The 18,939-nt window shown below is 48.5% G+C and overlaps 1 protein-coding gene across 8 annotated transcripts in view; it reads right to left on the reverse strand.

The window, feature by feature from the left end:
- Positions 1-559: 559 nt before the first annotated feature.
- SYNRG (synergin gamma) overlaps positions 560-18,939 on the reverse strand; it is a 36,589-nt gene continuing 18,209 nt past the window's right edge. For 3 of the 8 annotated variants that reach the window (XM_063173706.1, XM_063173705.1, XM_063173703.1), the window contains 9 exons: positions 17,865-18,806; positions 10,676-11,233; positions 10,007-10,170; positions 9,225-9,278; positions 8,488-8,584; positions 8,085-8,233; positions 5,459-5,569; positions 4,900-4,935; positions 560-3,999 (listed from right to left, as the gene is read on the reverse strand). In XM_063173706.1, coding sequence (XP_063029776.1) covers positions 3,868-3,999; positions 4,900-4,935; positions 5,459-5,569; positions 8,085-8,233; positions 8,488-8,584; positions 9,225-9,278; positions 10,007-10,170; positions 10,676-11,233; positions 17,865-18,806 — 2,243 coding nt within the window. In that variant the 3' untranslated portion in view covers positions 560-3,867. Of the gene's footprint in view, positions 4,000-4,899; positions 4,936-5,458; positions 5,570-8,084; positions 8,234-8,487; positions 8,585-9,224; positions 9,279-10,006; positions 10,171-10,675; positions 11,234-15,288; positions 16,229-17,864; positions 18,807-18,939 lie in introns of those variants that run through there. The other 5 variants (XM_063173707.1, XM_063173704.1, XR_010030211.1 and 2 more) reach the window with 4 other exon arrangements.

Below are 18,939 nucleotides of genomic sequence, written 5' to 3' on the forward strand. Positions count from 1 at the left end.
TGGTATTAAAAAATAGAAGGTTAAAAATTCTCCACTTTGAATTATTCTGTAGATTTTATGCACACACTGCCCGAGGAGGGAGATGCTGATGTTCAGCCAAGAAGGCACCAAAGGCTGGCTCTAAACACAAGGGAAAGTTAGACCCATAAAAAGTGAAATTGCCTAATAAAACACATGAGAAAACAATTCACCTGAAATCCCCATTCACGGTTATATTACACTCTTAGTGCTTGTGGGAATCTCACTGCAAAAGCTCCTCTTGTATTCACTACACCAAAAGATTTTACACAAGTGTTTTCCCCCTCAAAATCCAGGTTTTTCTCCATTCTCAAATCCACAGAAACCAAAGAAAAGAGAGCTCTGGTTTAGCTTGGATTGCTCTGAGCACACCCCTTCTCCTGCTCCCCACAGGCTTTTCCAAGTGGTATCTAAATCATCTGAAAATATCTTTTATATCTTCCAGTATTTGGTGAGACACCTTTCCCATCCCAGCCACAGAGCAGGGTTTACTTACATTATGATATAAATATGATATAAATATTTCAGCTTCCCAGGCTGGTCAGATATGAAACGAGCTTTTTATTGAACACCAGGTTTGAATCTCAACACAGGATTTATAAATCATTGCAGGAATTAAGGGAGTAAACAAGGTACTAAAGTCAATTAATAACACTTACTCTCACTGGATTTAAAATATCAGCAGCAAGTCCAGCACATCACAAACCCAAACAGCTCCAAATAATAATCACAAAACCACTTCTGGAAGCAAAATAACATTTGCCCAGAGGGCAGGAGAAGAATCACAATAGAAAGAGAACTTTTCTGATTGCTCTCCTTCATAAAATTATGACATTCCTATTTTAACACTGAGAACTGGAATTAAATACAGGTGCAGAATCAAAAGCAAATCCAAAGCAGCAGTTTGTACAATAGCAGCTTTTATTGGAAAGACAGGTTTTGTTTCAAGTTTATGGCTCCCAGTGCAGCTGCCAGGGCTCTGAGCAGCCCTTGGGTGTGCAGGGGCTGAACCTCAGAGCCTCACCCTGAGCCTCTGCAGGGATTCAGGGCAGGAGCTGCTCCCACCAACCCAGCCTGGAGCAGCTGCTGCAGGGGGAAAGGTCTGGAATGAATGGAGAGGGCAGGGGGTGACAGTGGCAGGACACAGTGACATCCTGGGAGCTGCAGGGACTCACAGCCAGCACCAAACCCAGCCAGGAAAGGTCTGGAATGAATGGAGAGGGCAGGGGTGACAGTGCCAGGGCACAGTGACAACCCAGGGCTGCAGGGACTCACAGCCCAACACCAGGAGGGAAGGCAGGGCAGAGGCTGGAGCAGCCCCAGCACCAGGAACACAACGGGGCTAAGCCATAAATACATTAAATAACCACGCAAATAAATCCTCAGAGCTGCAAATGTACACACAGAGACAGAAACCCCACTTTGCACAGGTCACGCCAAGGCAGCCCCTTTTTTCTAGCTAAAAAAAAACCAAATAAAACCTCATTTCTCTTCTCCAGTAAGAGAATCCATGCAGGAAAAGGAGTTACAGGTCTGAAATCGGGCCCAAGCAGAGGGAAGGCAGTGGGGGAAGGTGGGCTGTGACAATCCTGTCACCTTGGAGACAGCTTGGAAGGACATTGGGCTCTGGCTGGCAGCAGCACCCGAGGATGCTGAATGCTCCAGTGAGTCACTGGGATCTGCAGCTGATCCTGCTGTGCCATGCCTCCATCCAGGGATCTCCCTGCAAACCCTCCCTGGGAGCAGCATCCCAGCCCCACCAGGACAGGGATGGTGTCACCATCCTGCAGTGAGCTCTGCTGCAGCTGGAATTGTAAATGTCCTTCCCTTTTTCATGGGCCAAAGGACACGAGAGGGGCTGACCTGGTGACAGGTGCTGAAAAACCAGCACAGAAATGCCCCTGTGACAGCTTCACACCATGGCCCCTTATTTGTGGCATCTTCTTTCAATTAAGGGGGGAAAATCCTCTCTAGCAAAGTGCTGGGGAGCTGTGGTGGCTGACATAAAAATCCCTGTTCCCAACACAGCATCCATCCCTCAGCTCCAGCCTCTCCCTGTCCCCAAAGCCCTGAGGGAACACTGCTGAGGGCACAGCAGCTCACTGTGCTGCACAGCAAGGGCTGTGGGCACAGGCTGGGCTGCTGCAGCTCCCTCCCACCTGATGAAACAAAGGGACAGAAGCAAGGAGCTGTTTTCCTGCATTTTTGGAAATTGCTGGGCAGGATGTGGGAAGCAGAGCACAGGAACTCTGCCTCTGGATCAGCTGGAGCTGCAGGCACACGGGGCTGCATTTCATGAATGAGTTAATTTGAGGCAGCAAGGAGATTTATTGTAATTGGTGTAAGGAAGGAGCCAGACACCTCTGAGCCAAGATTCTTTCATTTGGCCTAATTAATAGTTTCGTATAACTAAGCCTGCTTGTTTTTTTAAATACAAAGCATCGTTTTCCTCATTGTAATTTCTGTTTCAGCAAATAACCACAGGTCAGTGTCAGGTACTGGTAATGGGGGCAGGATTAGCTTGGAGAGGCTGGAGGAAAGGAACAGATGTGAGAGACTAAGCCAAGGAATTAAGGAGAGAGTTGCACCCTATGGACTTACAGCTCACTTCATTCCCTGCAGCCCCAGACAGGGGGTGGGATGTCTCTTGTAACACCATGAGGCTCCCCCAGGTTTAAATCCTGTAACCAGCACTCCATTGCCTGCACTGTCCTCTGGATGCTGGATCTGAAGGAGGAACCAGGTACTTTAGATGCACAGGTGACTTTTAGTGAGAGCCCGTGACACAAACCTGTCCAGAGAGGCACCTACAAAAGCCACAAACCAGCAGGGACACAATGCCTGCTCAAACACAGCTTGCTGAGACCACCAGCTTCCAGGGCTGATTCCCTCTGGCTGTTCAATCCCACTCCCTGCTGCAGGAGCCAGCTGTGAGTCACAGGAACACGTTGCTACAGGTAGCACAGACTGCAGGATCACACACAGCCACCCCATGCCAGCAGGAACAGCATCTCCACAGCCAAAAAAGGGAAAGAACCTCCAGAGCACAGATGTGCTGCATCAGCAGAGCCAGCTGCCAGCAGGGCTGCAGCCTCACAGCTCCCAAAGGGTCAGGAGAGACAGAACCCTGCCTGGAGCTCAGCACAGAGCCAGGGAAGTTTATCTGTATTTACAACAAAGACTGGAGTTTGAAACTCCAGCTGCCTGCACTACAGAATGCACAGAGCACAGGGAAAATTCCAGCAGTTTTCCAGTCCCACCCTCCAGCACTGACCAGTTCTGCATCCCGCACAACTTCCAGCACAGAGCAGTGCAAGCACCAGCACCCAGCAGCTTCTCCTGAGTCAATAATTCCTCCTGCCTGGATGCTGTGTGACTCATGTGCTGTGATATCACAGCAGCAAATACTTAAAGAACATCAAGGTCTGGGTCCCAAAAACGTTAAGGAAAAGATTTGCTTGCAAATGCAGACTTCAAGTATTACAGTGGTTGTTTGTATGCAAACCAGCCCAGCACCCCAGGCTCTCAGGGAAGCTCCATGCTGGCCTCTCCCATCACAGCTTTGTGCACATGGTTCCCAGGCTGCTTTTGCACAGGATAACGTTTGCATCTTCACAAAGACTGAAATGCCACTCTTTTGTTTCTTTATGCCATACTATATATTATCCAGTTATTCCTGGAACCTTGGCCATTACAAGTGAACTCTTCCCCATCTGTAGCAGTGGCTTTAATCTGTTGATTTTTTGGACCAAAAATCAACCCCAAAGGTTTGAAAGGCTGGCCTCCAGCAGAGCATTACCCCAGGTGCTGCAGGGTGAGCCCCAGGCTCCACCTGCAGTGCAGCTGCTCTCAGAGCAGGTCTGGCAGGATGAGACCCGGGGGTTTGGGCTCCACACAGTTGATCCAGAAGTTGGCACAGCTGGCGTGGTACTGGTGCCCTCCATATGCCAGCTTGAAGTTATCTGTCTCAGAATTAAAGGCCTGCAAGAAGAAATGAAACAAGTGTGACAGCCTGATCCCCTCCAGGGTCCAAACCCAGAGTGGGAAACAGCCCAGGACTCCCCCCTGAGCTCCACCCCATCAACTGCATCTGATTTCAACTGCAGGAGGACAAAACCTTCAGCCATCACACCTGAGCCAAGCTCCCCCTGCAGGAGGGAGCCCTGGAGCTAACTCACCTTGTTCTGCACCTCCTGCTTCTGTTCCACCTCCCTACCAAAGGGGAACCTTGCCCTGCTTGCCAGCAGACAGCTCCCGCACTTATTTCCCTGGCTCCAGCCTGGCTGAGGGTTAGGCAGGTGCAATTCTTGCTATTAGTGTTATTTCAGGTTGAGTTTCATCTGCTTCCTCCTGTTAATTGAAGCTGCCTTACAACAGGAGCCTCTGTGAAGCCATGAGCAGGCTGAAACCATCTCGCTGTTTGTTGCTAGGAGATATTTTCCAATGCCTCACAGCTCCCTATTTAAAAAAAAAAATATCCCAGCCCTGCTCTCCACACCCTGGATTTCCTGCAGAGATTTCTAAAAATGCCACAGCCTGCCAGACAAAGGCAAAAGTCAATATTCCTAGCACAAAGGCCCTGAAATCCCCCCTCTCCTGCTAGAGACACCCAGGCAGCACAAACTGGGGAAGTCAGGGATTTCGTGGCACACAACAGGAGGAGCACAAGCCCAGAGAGCTGGGCACAGCATGCAGACACACGGGGAGAGGCTCTGGGGTGTGTTAGTTGATCAGATCGAGAGTTAACGGCCACAAAACACGACTGGAGCAGAGGATTAATGATTGGTACAACTGAAATGACAGCTGAGAGCCCAGCAGCACCTCAGCCTTCCACACTCAGGAGGAATGAGTCTAGAAAGAATGCTTTTTACAGGTTCATACTTTTTTGGGAAGCTCTTCCACAGGTTTCTCTTCTTTCTGAAATAACGTTGAAACCAAAAAGAGTCAGGAAAAGTGCCTCTAGGTTTAACTGGCTGGCACAGCTCTGCACATGTCCTGGGAGGCCCTCCCAGCTCTGCTCCCCTCTGGTGAGCCATCTCATGAAGAAAAGTCACTAAATGATTTTTATTTGTTAAAAAATATGTATATTTTTTTTAAATCTTAGCATGGCAGTTTCTTGCCCATTACGAACAATTAAACTCAACCCTTCCTCCACAGCTTTGTCACACCAGAGCCCAAGGAACTCTGGATATTCCATTATAGGATTTTATTGAGACCCTTCCACAGCCCAGAGTTTACAAATTATAACCAGGAATATTTTTTCAATGCACCCATCCCTGGAGGTGCCCAAGGCCAGGCTGGACAGGCTGGCACACTGGGAAGTGTCCCTGCCCATGGCTCTGGGTGGGTTTTGGGGTTCCCTTCCAACCCAAACCAGTCTGGGGTTGTACAAACGGAAGCCCAGGCTGTAAATTCAGCATTTCCAGCAGCACACACTCACCTTGCTCCTGGAATCCACGTTCAGCAGACACACCCCACAGGCGAGGTCCTGCGCGTTCTTGATGCCCGGGCGCAGCATGCAGGAGGAGAAATCCAGGGAGTTCTCATCTGGCTAAAGAGAGCACGCAGCAGCTCTGAGCACCCCCAGTGCCCGGGAAGGTTTCAGACACCACAATAAAAATCAGTGAGCACCAAGAGCCAGGGTGTCGCCTGGCATGGCAGGGTGACACCACCAGGAGGGATCTGCCATCCCCACCAGCACCAGTTTGTAACACTCAAAGCCTTCAAAAAGGCCTCAAGTACAAAGGAAGGGATTCCTGAGCTGCACGTTCCCCCATGCAAAGGGGAAGGAGCCCTGGGAGCTGGGGGAAGGCAAACAGAGGGTCTGCAGGTGTTTGTGCAGCTGTGGGCAGGTGGCTGCAGCAGGGCTCATTGTCCTCGACTCCCTGGGATTGCCTCAGCAAAAAAGGGCACCTGGTTTTCTCCTTTTGGGTTTTTTTTTTGAACCTACAATGTGGCAGAGCAGTACAAAATGGGGTATTAAGGTTAAACAAACCATGGAATTCAGCCACCAGGCACACACATGCTCAGGGTAAAGAGAGGCAAAGGGTGGGAGAATAAACCTGTAAATAATAAATTATTGTGGTCACTTTTCCAGGGCTTAACCTCACATTTCAGCCACAGGATAAATGATCAATTAAAACACTGCACAAAGATGATATAAAACCGTTCAAATTTTGCATTGAAGATAGCAAATAAAAACAATGATTAGAAATGCAAGGAACTTTAAAATGGTGTGATCCCAGGCCATGTGTGTCCTAATGCCCACTGTGGGTATGCTGCTCACACTGCCCTTCTGAATGGCTGCAGAGGAACTGAAATCCTGAAAAAAAACCCTTTAATCTCTGAGCAGATCAATCAAATTAATAAAGGCACTCTAATATTTGTTTACCAAATGCATGAGTGAAGCAAATGAGAAGGTCATCCTGCAATTTGCTGTGAAAAACCACAAGGCTGTGCATAAAATTACCTTGTAACAAAATCCCTTAAAAGATAAAATTAACCTTTCCAAGAGCATGCCTGGGAGCTGGAATCCTTCCCTGCAGTTAATTGGCATTTCTGCATCACTCAGGATCCTGCAACAGCAGAGGTGTGGGTTCCACCCTCCCAGAGGGGAAGAGAAGCAGGATCAGGGGGGATTTGGGGAATTAAGGAATCCTGGTTTGTGAAAGCTCAGCTGGACTCTGGTGCAGGTGAGAATTTGCAGCTCCTGCTGTGCCCCAGCTGCAGCCACGAGCCAGGAGCTGCCGTGGCTCAGGGAACACAGGGCCAGGCTCTGGACTTCAGTAATCCCTGTAATCTTCCAAGGAAAAGCACTTCAGCAGCTGTGTTCTAATCCACCTGTTTAAATGAGGCCAAGATCCTGGCAGCTCTTGGGATTGTTCCTATCAGCAAAGCCAGAGCTCCAACAGATGAGTCCAGCTCTGTCAGCCTCCTCTGCCAGGCAGGAAAATGCTGAGGAAACGGAGTTCTTAGGATGGCAGGCTCTGTGCACCACCAAAATACCTGGGGAGGTTTGAAATGTGCAAAAGGTGTAAAAAGGGACTGCTCATTTATAAACCCTGCCTTGCAGGGAAGGACAGCGAGCTGGAGATGGGCATTTCAGGCAGAAACAAAGAATTCCAAGCCTTACTGACAAATGGGTGTTTATTGGGAAGGAAAAACCTTTTGTGGGCACAGCTGCAGTGCAGGGAGGAAGCCACAAATTAAAAAGCTCAGAGGGAACCTGCCCATGGTAATGATGTGCTCAGTGATGCTTGGGGGGTGTGCTGGCCCTGAAGGCCTCTTGGATGTGCACTGAGTCCAAGGGATCTGTGTCAGTCAATGTAAAGCACTCAAAAAGGGGCGATTCCCTAAGATAATGAGGTTTTCCATGGCTAAAGAAAGTGATTTTGGGCATTGCATCTCCTGCAGCACAAACCCCCCAAGGTATTCAATGGCAGGGTGGTTTTCCTGCCTTCCCTTTGTGTCTGTTCTGTGCCCCTCTCCACCCCAGCTCCTCTGCAGACCCTGCCCATGGATGCTCCTGCTCCAGAGGGGCTCCCCTCACCCCACCCCTGCCTGACCCAAAGCCCTGCAGCTCCTCCAGCCTCCCTGGGAGCTCTTCTGGCAGTGCAGAGCAGGGAAAGCTGAACCAAAACAAACTCAGGCACTTCCAAGTGCAGAGAGAAGGGAAAACAGTTCAGTTGTTCCTGTGTTGCTCCACGATTGTGAGCATTAAAGCCAATTGCAGGGACATTAAAGAACAAGACATGTCCATGTCATTCTGGCTCTGTAAAATTACTTATTTGGAATTTATTCAATTTGCCTCACTGGAGATGCCCACAGACACCCACAGACACCCAGGATATCGCCTAAATTACTGAGATACCAAGTAAGACAACATCATGTTTGTGCATAAATAACACTTCTCTTAGGGGATTTTAAACTGGCTTTTACAAACATAAGTTCATTTCCATTTTCCAAGACAAGAAACACAAACAGTCAACTCAGCACACCCTGCAAAGCCTCCTTAAATGAAATTATGACATTTGTTTTAGCAACCAGGCAGCTTGCTTGGGCCTTACCGTGAGAGCAGCCAGGGACATGAAGCTGATCAGGTTGTTCCACACTTTATCAATATCCTTCAGCAGCTGCTGCAGCTTCTCACTGCACACTGCAGTGGCTTTGATGCCCAGCTCCACCCTCTTTGTGACTCTGTAGACTTCAACAACCCCTGTGGATGTAAAAGAGGGGGGGATTGCAGGGAATGCACTGGAAATGGCAAAACCAGAGAGGCACAGGAGGGGTGGCCATGGAGGGGCAGCTCAAAGCTGGAGTTTACATTTATTTGGCTGAAGAGTTCTTCATTATTCATATGCAGGCAAAGATTAGGGTTTAAAATAATGCCATGTGGGGAAGAGTGACTCTATATTCCTGGTTTTTAGGGAAGGACTTTCAGTGCAAAGCACGTGGAAAGTGAAAACATACCCTGTAAATATTCCATGCCTTGGGCAGACTGGATGACTTCAGTGCACACAGATGAGCTGCTGATTCCATTTAAGGTGTCGTTGGCTTTCTTTATGACCTGGTGGGAATGGATTCCATTAAATGATGGGGTTTCTATCTTTGAATAATCATTACAAACAAGATTACCCCCAGCAGAAGCTGCTCTTCAGAAAAGGAGGCAAATTAAACAAGAAATGACTGCCACACTCCATCACATGTTTTATACACTCCTGCTTAAGCAGATCAGGGGAGAGTGTGAACATTTAAAACCTTAATGTATTCCCCCAATAGTTTCATTACCAAAATAAGAGTTTTAAGAGCATGCTTGCCTTGCTGTCTAATTTAATAAGAGCATTCACAGTTTGAGCTCTCTGATACTCAGATGCAAAGGAGCAATGTTCAGGAGCACAGATCTGGCTGTGCAATATCCCCCAGCAGCACAGGAATGGTGCCTGGGCACAGCACAGCACCAGCTCTGTCCCTCAGGGAGCCCTGAGGAGCCAGGCTCTGGTACCAATGCCCAATAGTGGGACCCTAACCAGAGAGCTGGGATATTCAGGGAGAAGCCACACTAATCCCCAGCCACAGTGTGGGGTGCTCAGCTGAGGAGGAGGAGGCAGTTTTGGTTTAAAAACTGCAATTCCCAGGGCTGATTGCCACACACTTTCCCAAGCACTGAGTGAGGCAGGTGCTGAGGGAGGAGGAGGAGGCACACTCACCTGCAGGGCACTCTCCAGGCACCTCTGCCACTCGTAGGCATACCTCTCACTCTCCTGGAGCAAAGAGAAGCACAGGCTCAGTCTTGTTCCTACACCCACTTCTCTCCCTCTCTCCTACACAGCAGACAGGTATTTCAAAAGACTGTTTGCAGATCAGCTGTGTGAGCTTCTAACACATCTGTTCCTAATTTCTCCCCATTCTTTCAAGATTCTCTGTGCACCTGAACTCTAAAATTTTATTTCTGGGAGTGGGAACGAGTTTCAAAAGGAGAATGTATAGGGGTGGGTAAAAGGTTTCATTGCACACAGCTCCTCCTGACACATTTGTTCCAGTCTGTTGTTCTAGCAATGGGGATTAGCAGAATTTAATCTGAGTCCTTTTCCCATCTCTTCTCAGGATGAGCAAGAGAAATAACTGCCACACAGCCAAAAAGCCATTCCCAAAGCAAACGCTCTCTGCCAGAGCTGGGATTAGATTTAAACTGTAACCAATTTCCAGTCATAAGCTTAGGCTGCAAGGTCAAGTGATTCTGTGTTTCAGACAACATCCTGTGTGTGTTTCAGACAACATTCTGTGTGTGTTTCAGACAACATTCTGTGTTTCAGACAACATCCTGTGTTTTCCCATCTCCCTTTAAGGACGTGAGAGAAGAAACCTCCAGGTTCCACTCAACGTCCGCCTGCACCCAGACACATCTCACAGTCACACCATCCTCAAGCAGGTAAAACCCCAAAAAGTGGGGCACAGAAGCCCCTCAGGGGTGTCCCAGGCTGCTCCTCACCTCCACCTCCCCCGTGAGGTCCTTGTACTTGTCCCTGATGACGGGCAGGGCTGGCTTCTCGCTCAGCGTGTTGGAGCGGTCCCTGAAGGGCTGCTCCAGGGCTGCCAGGGGCGAGCAGCGGCTGATTTCTCTGTCCCCCAGGCTCAGGCTCCTCTTGTGAGACCCTGAAATGTCAGGTTGTAAAAAGTTATTCCTGCACTCTGAAGATCCAGGCTGTTTAAAATGAATGGAGTGGCAGCAAGGGCTGTCCCACTCCTGCAGAAGAACAAATATTTGTCTTTACTCAGTGACTGCTGCAGATCTCCCCAAGTCCCTCAATTCTTACAGGTTTTTGGCACTACAAATATTTCCCTTGTAGAAAAAGACCTGCTCCAAATGCCACAGAAATCAATGAGAAGACTCGGGTCGTTTCCAGCAGCCTTTGGAACAATCCCCATTAGCTGATTTATAATTCAATTAGGAAAATCAGCCTTTGATGAGCCCATGCACCACGAGGTTCCTCCACCACGGGCAGACTTACCTTGCACAGACAGAAATCAATGAGAAGACTCGGGTCGTTTCCAGCAGCCTTTGGAACAATCCCCATTAGCTGATTTATAATTCAATTAGGAAAATCAGCCTTTGATGAGCCCATGCACCACGAGGTTCCTCCACCACGGGCAGACTTACCTTGCACAGACAGGTCAAAGGTGGCCAGCTCACTCCTGATCATCTCCTCACTGGATTTCACCTTGCCTTGGGCAGTGGCCACCAAGAAGTCGAACTTGCTGATTTTTGGTTTCTCACTTTGGAACTCCCCAAAGTCATCCGTGGCCTCTCTGTGCAGCTCAGGGGAGGCTCCAGCGGGGAAATCATTGCCCAGGGCCGTGTCAGCTGCTGCAGCATCCTGAGCCTCCGAGGGGAGCCTGGCAAAGTCCCCAAAGTCCCCGAGGTCATCGTCGCCAGGCCCCGAGTCCTGGAAGTTGGCGAAGGGCGCGAAGGGAACGTCCTGCGGAGCGTCCTCGCTGGAGAAGGTGGTCACTTTGGAAACTGTGGTCATGGTGATGTTCTCCGAGCTGCCAAAGAAGGTCTCCTTCTTCTGCAGGACGGCGGTGGCGGCGCAGGGGAGCCTCCTGTCCCTGTCCCTGTCCTGCAGGTCCCTGTCGGAGCTCGCCAGGCCGCCGAGCGCAGAGCCACCACCGGCACTGGGACAGCTTCCAAACGGGCCGCCCTTAAAGTCATCCACATCTGAAACAAAGCCCCACAATTAGGAGCTGAACCCCAAACCCTTCAACTCTCCACCGACCTGCTGAGAGCCTGGAGGAGCTGCAAGGACAAACACTGCATCTCTGTCTCGCTGAGGCTTGCGGTGTGCACAAAAATAACCTGGAAAACACCTGAGCATTTCACACACAGAAATTTCTCTGCTCAATGAATCTAAGCCTTGACCTTTGAATGCTGCCTTACATTTTAAGCTGAAAGTCACCATACCACTATGGTAGTGAAGAAACACTAAAAAAAAAAAAAAAAGAGTTTCTGGCCAGTCCAGGCTGCACAGATCACCAGTTGAGTTTTCTGGCTGCAGAATCTACAATCAAAATATAAATGTTACAACTCAAACACCTTTAATGAGTTATTTCATCTTATCAAATCCAACCACACAGAAGACTGGGCTGACTTTTCCATTCCTCTGATAAAGTATTAATACACTTTAATTTTATATTCATGCTTTGATACAAATAACATGTAAAAATGTGCTGCAAGGATCTGAAAAAGCCTAGAAATCCTGTTGGAGCTTATCAGGGCTCCTGCAGTGCTGCACGGCCGACTCGTCAAACTTCCAGGTGCCAGCACTGACAGGGACATTGCAGAGATCATGTTTTAACTGAATAAATAGTTTGTAAAAGCTAAGTCTAGAGAAAATCCAATTATTTTGCAGAAAGCTCCAAACATTTGTACCCACCTGGTGATTACATGGCCCAATAGGTTCTTCTCCCTGCCAGGGGCAGCTGTGAGATCAGAGAAGGATCTTTCACTCCAGACTGACTCTGATCCCCAAAGGCACCCAGAGCAGGGCTGGGCAGTTTGCATTGGAGCATCAGCCCCCTCCCCAGCAAACCAGCCCTCCTTGCCTACTTTTGGCATTGTTTTCCAGCAGAAACTGTCAGTTTGGGCTGCCCAGGGTCTGGAGGCTGCAGGGACAGCAAACCCAGAGCACAGAGAGTTTCCCTGAGCCTCCCTGGGGCTGAGACCCTGGTGCTGAGCAGGCTGGCACGCTGACAGAGCCCCGGGGAACAAGCTGAATTCCCAGCTGTGCTTCCTTCACTGCAGCCTCGCCAGCCCGAGGATGAAACCATTCCAACAAACCATTTCTGCCTTGGTTTGTTCCTCTCCCTGGAGGGGCACAGCAGGCCAGGCTCCAGGCTGCTTCCCAGGCATGACCCACATCCATGGCTAATGAAAAACCCTGACCAGCACATGGCACTGTTCAATGGCCACTGCTGTGGGTCAGCGAGGCACAGCCAGCCAGCCATCAGCCCCTCCTGGAGCTGCCACTTGTCCTGCCAGCACCCCAAAGCCAGAGCTGAACCCTGCACACAGATCTCAGTGCCCCTGGAGCTGTGGATGAGCAGAGGGTGAGCAGAGAGATGGAAGCACCTGAGTGAAAGGAGCTCAGAGGGTTCAGCGATTTATCACCATACACACGCTGGGCTCTCACGTTTTTGTTTGAGGAAGGGGAAGGAAAGCTTTGCATGAAAGAGAGAGCCAGCTGTAATTAATGCTGGGATCCTGCAAATAGCACCAGCTTCCCCTGACCATGTGCTGGCTCCAAAGCCCAGCACAGAGCCGAGCCTTGCCGTGGTTCTGGAGAGAGGGAGGAGAGCTGATCCCACCCGAGCAGCTGCACACTCCCATCCCATCCCATCCCATCCCATCCCATCCTGCTGGGAATTGTTCCTTTGACACATCCTGAAGGCCCAGCTCAGGGCTCAGGCAGGATCAGCAGCAGGCTCCAGGGGAATCCTGACTGACCTGCAATCAATAGGGCAGGGAGGCAGAACAACAGTTTAATTATTCACAAAGCAAGAGTCAGGATTCTCTGCCTGTGAATTCAGGCAGACATGAAACCTCTGAAGAGGTGCAAGGGCTCAGGTGAAATGTAATGGTTCAATTCTGTACATTTGATTGTTTTTTTTTTTTATAATTCCAGAAGGATCACTCCAGTGAATAAACCTTTTTCTATGAATATTATATTACTGGGAAAACACTGCATTCAGAGTCAGTGTTAACAGCTCAAGCAGTCCTAAACAATTTAGTGAGAAGTACAAAAAATAAGAATGTGGAACCCAAAGTCCAAGGTGCCTGATCATCACCTGGGGCCAGGTGCACCTGCAGGAACCAGCAAGGGAGAGCACTGGCTGCAAGGAATGCACAGCAGGATGAAATACAGTTAAAAATACTGTTATCCAGTCTCATCTAAAGGAAAGCTTCCCAGCCCTGATTTGAGCCAACTATAATAATTTATTTCAACTACCAAGGATTAAGTTATGGCTGGAGGCAAATTACAAGCTGGAGCCTTCAATGTCAACAGTTTAATCATTTAAGGAAAACCCTTGACAGCATTAGTGCCTACCTGAAGGAAACTGAGACAGACAACTCAGGGACATTGGGATAAATTTGGGGATTTCAGCCAGCACAGGAGATTTTCAGGCTTTTGTATTTGAGTAGATATTAGAGTCTGATGAATAAACCTGGCTCTGGTGCCACGTTTTGGTTGTTAGGGTGACACAGGTGGCAGCTGTGGAGCTCTGCTCCAGCAGAGCATCAGTGCTGGTACCCTGAACATCCCCTGCTCCATCAGGGCTGTCACCCTGGAACATCCCCACTCTGTCACCCCGAACATCCCCTGCAGCCAGAGCAGCAGCCAGGACAGGCTCCACCTCTCCCTGCTCCCTCAGGAAGGAACAGAAGGATGCAGAACAGCTTCATGCACTGCTGCAGCAACCTGGAAAATCCCAAGCCTGTTTCTCAGCTGGGCAAGCCTGGAGCAGTTAACAAAAAGGAATTATTCCCATTTGCTTTCTCTAAAGAATGGCGGTAGCTAAGGTGGAAAACATCACGAATGCTGACTGTAAGGTAAATAACAGCAGAGAAAAGGCTCCAAACCTTGTGGAATTACAGGATTTGCTAATTATTTTGAAGTGATCATGCTAAACAACGTTTCACAGCAGAATAAAAGCCCAGAGCTGACACTGGGAGCTCAGTCCCACCGAGGCCCTTGGGAAGGCCATGGCAAACACATCCACACCCTCCCTGGCAGAGCCCTCCTGGATAAACCAGGGTGGATGAGCTCTTCTGTGTGCAGAATTAACCCAAATGAGGCCAAGGGAGTCAATCTGACTCAGCCTGGACAAAAACATCACAAATACAGCCACGAAGGTTCCTCTGCCTGCTCCAGGAATGACAGGCTGAACAAACACAAACTGCACCAGCCCTGCAGAATTAGGTCTCAGCTTTATATTCAAAGCTTTGGTTTAAAAACCTTCAGGTCTGGGGACACCCTGGGATCTCCAGAACCAAGGAGGGGTGTTATGTTTTTCTCCCTTTTTCTTTTTTTCCTTTTTCAAGCCTCTCCAGTTTGGTGTAAAGAAGAAAAGCCACATTCTGCTTCCTGAGCTGGTTTCTGCTCTTGTGGCAACTCCAAAACACCAAAACAACATTTGAACTATTCCACATCTCAATTATTTTTAGCTTTTTCTCTTGTCTGCTAATTTGATGCTAATCCCAAGCTGTCAGTGGCTCAGGAGCTGGAGGAATGTGAAGTGACATAATTGCATGCCAAAAATTTGCAGCTGTCATTCCTGTTTGAAAGTTTCAATATTTAAAAGGTAGAACTTCCCAAATGGAAAATTTACTTTGGGGTTCTGGTTAACTCACACTGGATCAGGTAAATAAATATAAGAATATTATTGAGTGGGCTTCTACTCATAAAAGTCTAGACAGCAACACAGTTTCAGTGCCAACTCACAGAAACAACCCTGCCACCACACATTTCCTCCACTCCATCCCCCTCAAACACAGATCTTTGGAAAAATATTATTGAGGTTGATATGTAAAGATTCAGGAGGTCACAGGGAAGAAGCTCAAAGCACTGAAGAGGAGGAGAAGGAAGCTCACCCACACCCTGCTCTGCAAGAGAAAGGCTCCCACCAGCTTAAGGGGACACCAGAACCTTCAACTCTGTATTTTTGAGGAAGCAGAGATACACTGCTAGTTTGCAACAAATCACACACACCCCCACATTTTCAAAATATGCCAAGATAATATTTATTAACACAGCAGGACTTACAGATCACAAAAGATAGTGATACAGAGGAGCTCGGGAGGGCGGTATCAGAGAAAAGCATGCAGGTCAATACTTGCAGAAGAGAGATATCAAAGCAGATCTGAAAAGGCACATTCACACAGGAAATGTTTAGTTGAAATCAGACATTAGAAAAAGCAGCAAAAAAACCTGAAGTTGATTAAAATATACAGAGAATCTCCAGTAATGCCAAAGAAAAAGGAACTGTACAGGTGTGTGAGTGCAGCAGATAACCCTTTGAGGGTGCCTGGGGCAGGGCTCCTCTGGCTGCAGCCTTTGGCAGGAAGGACAGATCAGGCTCACCCAGCAGGAGCAGGTGCCCATTCAAATGCTCTCAGCTCAGAGTGAAAGGGAAATTTGGTGTAGAAGAAGCAGCCTGGTTCAAACTAACAGCATGCAGCCAGCGCTCAAAGGGTTATAGCAGAAAATGCAGGAGGAATCAGGCAACATTAGTACAATCTACCTTCCACACACAGAGTTAGCAGCTTAGAGAGACTGTATCCCCTCTGGAGAGAGAAAATCTGGGAACCTTTCACCCCTCAAGAGAGCACAGGGCCCCGGCAGGGGAAGCAAGCCAAGGATTTCTCCCTGATTCCCAGCATCAGCACCTACCTGCCCATACCTGGAAGCTACAAATGCCAAAGCTCAGAGCCCAGGGACCAACAGCTCCGTGTGGGCACCATCTCCCTGCACCTCTGTGCTGCTGCTGCTGCTCCCCTGGAGCTGGGACACGGGGGCAGCTCCCCAGGACACTCTCCCAGCTCCCAGCAGGGAGGTGACAAAGGGATCCTGCCCCTTTCTGACATTACATTTACAGATCGAAGGAAACGGTGAGGAAAAAAGGAAAAAAAAAAATCTGCTTTTTAGCTTCGTGTAAACTGAAAAAAAGAAAAAAAAAAAAATAAAGGACTTGACCATCAGCAGTTCACAGCTTGAAATGCATCAAACACACAGAAAGGAACACGTGAGCACAGGAGTGTTTGTAGCAGTGTCCAGAGCACGTCCTGCTACCAAATCCAAACACTTAAATGGAGCTAAACTCTCCCTTTTAGAATAACATCTAACTTGGCACCATAGGAGAATACAGACTTGTTTAAGTTTAATAAAAATAGCTTCTAATTAATACTTCAGAGTTCAAAAGTTTAGCAACAAGCACATGAAGGGCTAACCCCTTTAAACAAACCAAAAAAAAGAGGCTTTCCTGCCACAAACAGCAATTATTCACCACGGGTTGCTGTGGCAAAATCACACGTCCTGTAAAGAGCTACAGAAGTCAAACTACCACCAAAAGAGGCTAGAAAAATATTAGGAAAAAGTGCTTTCAAACCCAAAGTAAACATTCAAGAATACACTGTTGGTGCTACGTTTTGCCAGCTCACTCAACTTGGAGTTTTCCCAAGCAGTTATATGAAAATTAAATGTCTTTGCTAATAAATTATTCCTGATATTTTGTACCCTGTTAGAGAGTATCTTCCACATCGAAGTTGCCGACTTAATTCTCTCCCCTACTTAAAAATATCATATAATGCAAAATTACAGTACTGTATATCTTTTCTCTACCCATATCTGCAAAAAATGGAAGAAATATTTCATGTGGAAATAACCAATTCTTGCAGTAGGAGCTTTTACATTTACAGTTTGTATGTTCCCCCTGTTCAGCCTTTGACTGCATAAAACTTGTCCTAGAACACAGTAATGTTCCCGTGTTGTTGAAGGCCACAGAACATTTAACTACAGCTTATCTCCTATGTATATATGAAAAGAAAAAGCAGGACACTTGGGAAATTTGTTTTATGATATGTGATCAGGTCAGAGATGGTCAGTTCACTCCCTCAGGAATGTTGTCATAAAGGGAAATTAAAGAAGGTGGAAACCTGATAAAGTGAAAGTCTCATGGTTTAAATTCAGGTCCAAGAGCTCCCAATCATGAGACCAGCACTTGCAGCCCCTTGGCACAATGATTTCCACGAGGGGTTTAACACTGGAAGGTGTGTGAAATACTCTAAACTGCAGTCCTGCAAAACCCTGCCTACCCAGAGTGAGCCCCACGGAAAGGGGAATACACTGCTCTTGGTGATTAGTCAGCTTCTCATTAACAGCCCCAATTAGTGACCCTTGGGAAGCGCCGAGGGGGAAGTCCCCAAGCCAAATGCTTTGTGGAAAACAAGAGATTAAAGTGAGACTCTGCCATCATCTTGCTGACATAAATGGAATGACACTGTTTGCACTGGAATATTTTCCACTCGAGTCCCTTAATGGCGAACAGGTACCAGTATGATGATGTTAAATCTCAAAAATAAACTGGCCTGGAGTTCAAACTGTTCCAGCTAGTTATATTTATAGTCTTCTAAGACAAAAACTAAAGAGTGCCCTGCTGAGGGGCCGTGGCTGGCGGGGACACACACAGAGGAGTCTTCCACTACTGAAAGACGAGTGCATAATACTGTAATTGAGCACAGAGAACACGGAATCTGCACCACCTACGTTACCAGAGCAATCTAACCAGTTCCTCACCTGCTGCTGGTGGATGCTGGCCACTAACTGTTGGCAAATCCAAAGAGCTATCAGACATGACATGCTTAAGATCTCCTCCCACATCAGCCAGTTTCATGTCAAACTGAACAGACAGCGCGTCTTCGGAGTCCTCCTTGCCCACGCTGCTGCCGCCGATGGAAGGCAGGTCCAGGGACTTCACTGAAGCAGAGTCTTCTTTGGCCTGCTTGAAAGCTGCCACCTTGTCCACCAGCGACTTCTCGGCGCCGCCGGAAGAGAACTTGGAGTGGAAGTCAGCAAAGTCATCGTCGCTCTTGGCCGAGGAGAGCGCGCCGTCCTTGCCCTCCTCGAAGGCCGCCCCGGGGCCCTCCAGGGACAGCTGCTTGAAGATGTCGTACTTGGTGGGCGTAGCAGTGGTGGCAGAGCTCTGCTCACCCTTCACTGTGCTGCCTGAGGAGCCAGCCTGAGCACCAGGGCTGGCCTCCAGCTTCAGTGCATTGTATTTGTCCTCGGGCTTTTGTTCGGAAAAGCCGCCGCTGTTGTTGAAAGCCATAAAATCTGCAAAGTCATCCTGTCCACTGGCTGATGCGCCATTAGAAAATTCCCCAAAGAGGTTGAACTCTCCAAAGTCATCAGCTAAGCTTGAAGTTTTGCTGGGTGCTGGCTGGGCAGAGGCAGATGGAAGGGGTGGAGGGGGAAAGGAGCCCGGCTTTGAGGTGTTGAAGGCAGGTGGGAAGGACGGCTGCTTGTTTTCTCCAGGAGAGGAAAAGAGCTCCAAGTCTGCCAGGTTCAAAGGGGTCTTGGCTTGTGTTGGCTGTTTTGGCTGAGCAGGCAGAGGAGGGAAGGGTGCAGGGAAGGTTTTGTCCTTGGAGGGTGGCTCTAACGGGGAGACGCTGTCAGCGGTTTTGAAATCTGTGAAACCATCGTCGGCTCCTGTGGGCTTGAACTCTGCAAGGTTCTCTCCTGGGAATGAAAACAGGGAGAAAACAACAATTAAACCCTGCACAACACACACAGCACATTCACACCATGCAAGCAAGCAAACTACTCCATGCAGCGCCAGAAGGTTTTAGGCAAACTGTTGAAATGGAACACC

The sequence above is a fragment of the Melospiza melodia genome, chromosome 21 (assembly GCF_035770615.1).
Source record: "Melospiza melodia melodia isolate bMelMel2 chromosome 21, bMelMel2.pri, whole genome shotgun sequence".
NCBI classification, from domain to species: domain Eukaryota; kingdom Metazoa; phylum Chordata; class Aves; order Passeriformes; family Passerellidae; genus Melospiza; species Melospiza melodia.